This window comes from Scatophagus argus, chromosome 16 (assembly GCF_020382885.2).
Source record: "Scatophagus argus isolate fScaArg1 chromosome 16, fScaArg1.pri, whole genome shotgun sequence".
In the NCBI taxonomy this organism is placed as follows: domain Eukaryota; kingdom Metazoa; phylum Chordata; class Actinopteri; family Scatophagidae; genus Scatophagus; species Scatophagus argus.
In genome coordinates this window covers 13,290,863-13,298,779 of record NC_058508.1, presented here as the reverse complement: position 1 = coordinate 13,298,779, position 7,917 = coordinate 13,290,863, and the positions used below count along the sequence as shown (strand labels likewise).

Genomic DNA, 7,917 nt, shown 5'->3' with positions numbered 1-7,917 from the left:
CTTTCCTTCCTAATTGTAATCCATTTGTTTCTGTCCTGCCTGTCGCCATCAAACTGCTAAACTCAGCACTGTGACAGACACACTCACTTTATATATACAGTGTATATATTGTTTTTACACATGTACATACCTTTGGAACACATTGTAAATACCTTTACTTTGAGATTTTAGATTTATGTAAATACCTGTACTTTTAGATTTTGATTTATACTTATCTTGTTTTGTTTATCCTATTTATATACCTTTCACTTATCTTTCATGGTCGGGAATACTGCAAGTGCAATGTCTGTATGAAGAAGAGTTTCCCTTCGGGGATAAATAAAGGAATTCTGATTCTGATTGTGTGTGCTAACTCACTGACGTGGCTTACTGGTACACAAATGTAATGGCCAAGAGTAGTTACTGAATTGTGAGCACATTTGTGGTGTATTCATTTGAAAGTGTGGAAAACATATCAAATATTAACACGTTCACCAAAGATCACATAAGGGTACGTTGAGTAAACACAGCCGGCAGGCACAGAGCCAAGAGGGTAAAACAGCAAAGGCCCTTCAGGATCTCAACCAAACTGTTAGAAACTGAACTCACATACTGTCACATTCACATTTCAGCAATTTTTATTTTCCAAAATGTCTAAAAATTCAGTATATGGTAAAAAGAAGTCACACTTTAAAAGAAGTATTCAAGGATGTCAGTGGAGTCCAAACTCTTCTTGAAACACAACAGGAAAACCATCAAAACCAGTTTTGAGGACCAACTTAACGCAAAATAATAAAAAAAAAACAATAGTCACATTTGCACAAAAAAAAATAAAATAAAATAAAAAACAAAAACACTTTCCACTTTCTACATGCAGGCAGATGTTTCTGTTCTTCTGGTGAGTCCACCAGGTCTAGGAAAGCAGGAACTCCAGCCGACCGGAGAATCTAAGAGATCACTTGGAATCAGGAGACAAGAAACTCATCTATCTGGAGGAGTTAGAGCTCGAACGAGAGCGATGGCGCCTTCGACCAGGAGATCTGGAGCGAGAGCGGCGGCGTGCTGGGGACCGCCTCCTTGGAGAGCGAGACCTGTGAAGACACAAACATTAAAAAAAATTATCTCTAGTGATGGGAAGGCAGAAGAATGAAACAAAAAAACGGAAACATATCTTCATACAATTCAATATTCTATGTACCTTCTCCTCATGCGTGGTGGACTGCGACGCCACATAGGCGGGGGTGGGGGCATTCTGCGAGGAGGAGAAGGTCTACGAGGTGGAGGGCGGACCCGTTGAGCCAGCACTGCAGACGCAGTGATTTCTTGTCCGTCAATCTGACCTATCAATAACAAAGTCATCCGACAGTTATTCAACACATTTATCCTGTAATTCTATGAAAAAAGGCACTGAAAACAACACTCTGGCCTACCTCCGTCCATATATTTTAGGGCCTTCTGGGCCTCGTCAGGAGTCTCGTATTCCACATAAGCAGAACCCCTGGACAGGTGTGGATGGAGTCTGTCCATTGGCATTTCAACCAATTTGATTTTTCCATAAGTGGAAAAGATCTCCTGGATGTGATCCTGTGCAAAAAAAAAAGACAAAAGACAACATGCTCATCAGAACCATTACAGAAAACTTATAGGTTTTTTTTATTTTATGCAGGATAATCTCTACATAATATACCAAATTGAGTGCTGACAACAATGAAACGCCTGTTTAATGGACCATCGTCATCAGTTAACATGATCACATCATCTCAAAAATTCTTCTTGTTATATTTTTTGCTTTCTATAATTATACTTTGGTCCAGAACCCTGTGAACATGGTTGTTCTTATGTACAGAACATGATGTTTCTGAGGCAGTGGCATAACCTTAGATCATGTTTAATCAGATTAATGTGTTCAGCAACTAAAAAGCTTCATCTCTCAGCTGACCTTTGTGACATTCCTTGTCAGTCGCCCTAAATGTATCTTGGTTGGTTTGGGACTTGGGCTTCTTTTCCGTCGCTCCTTGTCATCTCCCCGCTTTTGTGTTTTGGACCTGCGGAGAGACAAACAAAACACTCACTACCTTCCTCGTGACTCAAACAAGTGAAAATACAAGACATCAACAGTGTATAAATGTTGTTAAAGTGACATACGCTGAGAGGGAGCGCCGCCGGTTGTCATGGCGTCTACGGCTGGGGCTGGGGGAGCCAGAGGAGCTTGAAGACGAGGAGGAACGAGAGCTCGAAGAACCAGAGCGACTGGAACCAGATGAGCTGGATCCACTTGAGGAACCTGAGCTGGAACCAGAGCTACTGCTTGAGGTAGAGCTGGATCTGGACCTGATCAATGTTCAAAACAAAAGCAAACATTTTAGGTGTGAAATTACATATTTAATAGTAATTTGTCAATAATATACAGAAATAACAGCAGAAAAAAGTAAGTTAGAAAACAAACCTGCTGCTGCTGCTGCCAGAAGAGGCACTGCGTCGTTTCCTTACTTTCTCCCGTCCTCTCTCCTTGTCTCCTTCCTTGGTACCAGTCTTTTCTTTGCCTCTATCTTTTGTTTTTTCCTCCTCCTTCCGCTTTGTGGGTGATGGTGCCCTAACATTAGAGGCAAACTGCTGTTAGTTTGAGACAATATATGGTATGGATGGAGTACATTTATTTTCATTGTCAATCAATCTGACAATATTTTTTTTCTCACTAATCATTTGGTCTATAAAATTTCAGAAAATAGTGAAAATTGCATGCCACAACTCTCCAGCATCCAAGATAATCTCTTACTAGTTGTGTTAACAGTGCACACCCAAATATATTAAATGGAGTACGCTATAAAACAGAAAAAAAGAAGAAAAGATGTTGAGAAGCTGGAAGTAACAAGAAAAGGAAAGGTTGACTATAGCCGGAATTGTTGATGAATGATCAATCAATTATCAAAACTGTTCAAACACTGATCGGAACTAAACGCGCATCAACATGTCCTTATAAGAATGGGTGCAATTAAGGACTTAGCCTTACAAAAAAAAGGGGAATAAGCGAGAAAAGAATCTACATTAATATGGACGTAAACTTCGTGCTGAGAGTCAACACAGGCCTTCACACACGGACTACTCCGCAAATAGGAGCCAAACCGCCGCATTTTTCAGTAAATACACGACTAAAGTTACTTGAATTTTTTTAAGTGCGGTGGGTGTGGTATTACTGTACTAGTATGTAGGTATAATTAAATATTACACCAGTTATTACCGTAAAATCAAAATCTAGTAAACGTAACCATCAACAACTGTGCTCTCGTACCCTGTGCTACTGTTTTTCATTCAGCCGACTTCTCTAAAGAAGGAGGAGAAGGCCACGGGGGCTGTGGTTTACCGATCATTACTGTACTCACAGGGCGCACAGTGGGTTATAAAATGTGACGTGATTTTTATAAATTGATTAAATGTGTGCTAGATTTGGAACAAGATCGAATGCAATCAAAGAAAACACGAAACTTACATATCTTCCAAACGAGGTGATTCCGCTTCAAACACTTGCTGGCTGAAAGAACGTCGCCGGATGATGACGACAAAGCGGAAGTTACGTATCCACCTGAGCGCCACTTACAACTCATTTGTTTATATATGTTGTTGTCGATTAAAAATGACCGTATGTGTGTACGACTGTATTGTAGCTATGCAAGGACGAAACGTTTTATCACGATACATGAAATTATTTAATTGAATAGGAAACAACAATCGATTTTCCATCTTGTCGACGAGGTTTCGGAAGGTGAGCATTTCACTTTATAACGGTACGTTTCTGTGCTAACCTAGTTGTTGTCGCTAGCTAGCTCTGCCAGCATCTGTGTGTTTCAGGTGTAATCCATTCCGAGTTACTGTACGGCAGCGTATTCCTGCCACCACGAAGAAAATGTTTCTCACCAAAAATCCGCCACAAACGTAATATTATAACAGCCAGTGACCGACTCGCCTTGTTACTGATCTACCAAGCAAAGATGTGCGGCGACAGAAACATTAAACTGTTGTAAAGATTTGTTTTTTAAATGTGTTGATCAGCATGTTTTTTAAGTTTGTGTTTTAATGAGACATGTTTGTGAAGTGTAAGAACAACACTTCTTGATATATTATAAAACAATGTGTCGTTATAACGAGAAACGTTTCTTGTAAGGGGAAGTAAAACCGGAAAAATGTGAAAAGGTCTCGTTACAAGCCTACAAAGATCCAATGATAAAGTGAGGATTTTTTTTATTGATTTATTTTTGCAATTGTAGCAGCAGTAGACAGCAGCATGCATAACTGGTGTTTTCGCATGCTGTTAGGAGTCATCCATAGCGTCTCAAAAGGGCAAGAGTTAATTTCTGTTCTGTTATGTGAATCTTTTACAGATTAATAGCCAAACTCACAGAGTTCTTCTGGAGTGAGAGACCATGGGCCGGCTGGATGATGCCGCCAAACACAAAGTGGTGGAGCTGCGGAAGGCTGGTCTGAGTTTTCGTAAGATCAAAGCTGTGCTGGAATTGGAGAATATCAAGGTGTCTGCCCAGGCCATCTACTTGTTCCTGAGGGAGTTTCAAGGGAGGCCACCAGGGAGGGTCAGACCTGTGGAAGCTGGAAGCAGCACATCAGCAACACAGGTGCAGCCTCTAGCTATGGCAGCACAAGAGAACTGGAGTAACATTCATCTCCAAAACCTTCGGCGGGACACATCTCACCATGCTGGCTTTACAATAACTGCAAACTTTGCCAAACAGACTTCTACAAATCCGGATGCTGGTGGAAAACCATCAGGGTCTGGGGAGATGAGTGGAGGCTGCAGGCCAGAACAGCAACTAGAGGGAGATAAGGAAGAAAATGACATCCAAATTGTTAGTGTCACTTCCCTTGCACAGAACAACCAACAAAGAAGCTCTCGGTCCACTGTAACAAGGGCTGAAGCAGGTACAGTGTCTAACACACTAACAACTTCTGGAGCATTCATGAGGAGGAGAGTCACTCCTTCTCCAGCCACCAATTCAATGCTGGCAGCACGAAAGAGGCTTCTGGATAAAGCCCTGTCACACAGGATGAAAGTAAGTACACATACATATTTTTCCCATGTCTCCAAATCCCAGTTGTAAGGTTTCTTCTTATTGTTTTTGACAACACATAGCTGTTTGATATGTTATGTATCATATATATCAAATCAGCTTCACAATTAACCTTCGTACATTGTTTTTCAGCAGTCATTCCACCAGGTGGCATCATTGTTGAGGAGAGATCATTTGAGCGTCCAAGCTGCTGATTTGAGAAGCACAATGTCACAACCGCCTGAAACTTACGATCTGACAACTGAAAAGGTAAGAAAAGGCAAACCTCAAACCTTTTACATCGACATTTATTCTGAATAACAAGTTTGCAGTATAACTTATCATGGCTCGTCACCATTTTCATGATTTCTCTATGTTGCACAGACTGTTATGGAAGGTCAGCCCGGAGGAGGCTGTGCCCCCAGGCGTTTTCTCACGCAGAGACCAGGTGTGTCTGTCCGTTCCCTTCACCCTCTCCCTCGGGTTGGCATTCGTCTTCCTAACCGGTCACCATCACCTTTAACGCCTTCTGGTCCTGGGATTGGTGCTATCCGACTACAGACCCCTGGAGGCCAAGGGGCCTCTCGTAGTGAGGGCAACCCGAGCTCCCAGCAGGCTGTCCAAGACACTGGAGGAAGAGGTGGATTGCAGGATCAGATTCAGACCCTGGGCTCTGAGGTGCACAGCTTAGGTCTGGCAGTGAAGATGCTGGTAGAGCAGCAGTGCCGCCTGGAGAGGGAGCAGGTGCAGCAGACCCACATTCAGAAGCAGATCCTCAGCACTCTACAGAGTTTTGCCTCCAAATTAGGATGTTGTAGCAGTGTTCAACAGCAGCACAACAAAACTCCATCACCTTCTGATTTTCCAGCATCTTCTGCATCGACTTCCTTCAGCCAAGACACCTTCAACTTAAATCAAGTCATATACACTCAGTGCAGCCAAACCCAGCCAAGCTACAACTCTTTAGAGAGTTTAGAAAATGTAGAGGCCTTTAAACTGCCAGGACTTAACCCTTCAAGCATGAATGGGTTTCCACCATGTAGCAATTCTGAGAACCTTCCACTTACTCACACGCCCCCCCAAACACAACAGTATGCAGCTGCTTACCCACAGCAAAACAGTCAAACACTCATGCCACCCTACACACAGTCCTACGTCTCTACATATCAGTCACATTCTCAGACTTTTGGGGAATCAGAGAGTAAACCACCTGACTTCTCAAGCAGCTGTTCAGCAAGGACTCTCCAGGACTGCAGTGTTTCCACGCAGCCACAGGATCAACAGATCAATATTATCAAAGTGGAAGGGCCTTAAAGGGCTTCAGATGCCACAGACTGTTTTAAGACCATAAGGGCTTGGATGTGTTTTTTTCACTTTAGGGCACTTATTGTCGACACACATGAACTTATGCTGTAGCATTTCTTAAATTTATTAATTTTATTTCCAGAGTTTGTTTTAAACAAATACAAACAGCAATAGAATGAAAACATAACAGTACTTTTGTAATAATGAGTTTATGATTTGTCTTCACCATAGACGATGATTACAAAATAAGAGAAACGTGTATGTGTAGGTGTTTTGTCATCTTTTTAAAACTTCTTATTTATTTTGTATGTTATTTTTGTATCACCAAATAAACACATTATGATCTGTTAAATGTCATACTTCGATGGTAATTATTATATAGGTATTGCGTGAGAAGTTAACATGTTGAGACAATTTCCACAAAAACATTTTCCGTGATATAAAACATTTTGTTATTAAGAGTTTGATATCAATGTATCAAAGTTGTGTGACAGTGAGATGAGTATGTTCACAGTATAAAGCTGAAGCTTACTAAAGGTGCAGTTCATCTTAAAGAGTTTTGGTTTAATTTATAACCAGGATTCTAAAAATTAAACAACATATAGTGACTTGTAAAATAAAGAAGCAGACTTTTGCCCTGTCCACAGAGAACTGAGTTTACTTAACCGTCCGTCTGCTATAAGACCTGTGCATGAAATAACACGCCTGCAGGACTCACAGAATAAACAACAAAATTGCTGAGTACAAAGTGGTGGTGGCCCTAATCCAGTTTATGTCCTGACGATGACCTGGTTTCACAGGTTGTGCATGGCATCAACCATTCTAGGGGCCAATTTTCTATGATCTCTATCTCCCTTCAAGGACTTGTACAAGAAACAAAATGAATGGAAAACTAATATTGCAAAAAAAGACCATCTATTGATATACCATGTTAATTAACAATATAGGAAGAATATTAAGATTTCTTTTGCCATGCTGCAGGAACAATAGAAAGATTGTCATAGCTCTCAAAATGCGACTGCATGCACCTGAGACTCAATTACTTCCTTTTAATTAATATGTGCAAAACATATATCTAAAGGTCACCAGTCCTGAACACCTGAACTTGCTAACTTGCTGACTGCAGGGCAGATGGATGTACTCTGCACAAACACAACCAGTTTAACGCTAAGAAAACAGCCCAAAAAATGTCTTTGTTAAAATACATTTAAAAATGCCAAATGCAAGTTCCAAATGGATTCTATCCAACTACATGAAAAACACCACAAACACCAAAAATACCAAAAACAAAAAAAAAAAAAAGAGGCAAACAACAGCTTCTGGCAGCTGTCAACGACCAAAGCAGCACACTTCATACCAAAGGCACAGTGCACCTGACTGCTGGGCAAAGAAACAGAGAAACAAGGTGACAGCAAAACAAATGATTGGCTCACTGTGAAAGATAACAGGCTTGAATACCAGATTTGTACAGAAGTTAAATCTCTGGGAGTACACTGTGGACAAGGCCTCAGGCAAAACATCAATGAATGCAAAGAATTGTGACAAACTCTGCCAAACACTGTCACCATGTCTCCAG

At 41.1% G+C, this 7,917-nt stretch overlaps 2 protein-coding genes across 4 annotated transcripts; one reads left to right on the top strand and one right to left on the bottom strand.

Moving 5' to 3' along the window:
* Window positions 1-599: 599 nt before the first annotated feature.
* On the bottom strand, window positions 600-3,602 carry LOC124072616 (RNA-binding protein with serine-rich domain 1-like). The gene is made up of 7 exons (XM_046414130.1): window positions 3,467-3,602; window positions 2,426-2,572; window positions 2,125-2,310; window positions 1,919-2,024; window positions 1,410-1,563; window positions 1,178-1,319; window positions 600-1,070 (listed from the first exon to the last, which is right to left on the bottom strand). Coding segments are annotated over exons 1-7 (843 nt in total). The 5' UTR covers window positions 3,469-3,602; the 3' UTR covers window positions 600-964.
* On the top strand, window positions 3,600-6,883 carry LOC124072606. Of its 3 annotated transcripts, none has more exons than XM_046414117.1 (4): window positions 3,600-3,739; window positions 4,356-5,039; window positions 5,193-5,306; window positions 5,421-6,883. In XM_046414117.1, exons 2-4 carry the CDS (start codon window positions 4,398-4,400, stop codon window positions 6,348-6,350), a joined length of 1,686 nt encoding a protein of 561 aa, XP_046270073.1. In that variant the 5' UTR covers window positions 3,600-3,739; window positions 4,356-4,397; the 3' UTR covers window positions 6,351-6,883. The 3 variants fall into 3 exon arrangements, with proteins under 3 accessions (XP_046270073.1, XP_046270071.1, XP_046270072.1); XM_046414115.1 differs by having other exon boundaries at window positions 5,190-5,306; XM_046414116.1 differs by having other exon boundaries at window positions 3,623-3,761; window positions 5,190-5,306.
* The last annotated feature ends 1,034 nt before the right edge of the window (window positions 6,884-7,917 follow it).

Coding starts and splice junctions, on each gene's coding strand:
- LOC124072606 (XM_046414115.1), top strand. CDS start 4,398: ATGGGCCGGCTGGATGATGCCGCCAAACACAAAGTGGTGGAGCTGCGG. Junction 5,040..5,189: donor CCCTGTCACACAGGATGAAA/GTAAGTACACAT, acceptor ATTGTTTTTCAG/CAGTCATTCCACCAGGTGGC. Junction 5,307..5,420: donor ACGATCTGACAACTGAAAAG/GTAAGAAAAGGC, acceptor TATGTTGCACAG/ACTGTTATGGAAGGTCAGCC.
- LOC124072616 (XM_046414130.1), bottom strand. Junction 1,564..1,918: donor TGACAAGGAATGTCACAAAG/GTCAGCTGAGAG, acceptor TTTTTTGCACAG/GATCACATCCAGGAGATCTT. Junction 1,320..1,409: donor CCTAAAATATATGGACGGAG/GTAGGCCAGAGT, acceptor TGTTATTGATAG/GTCAGATTGACGGACAAGAA.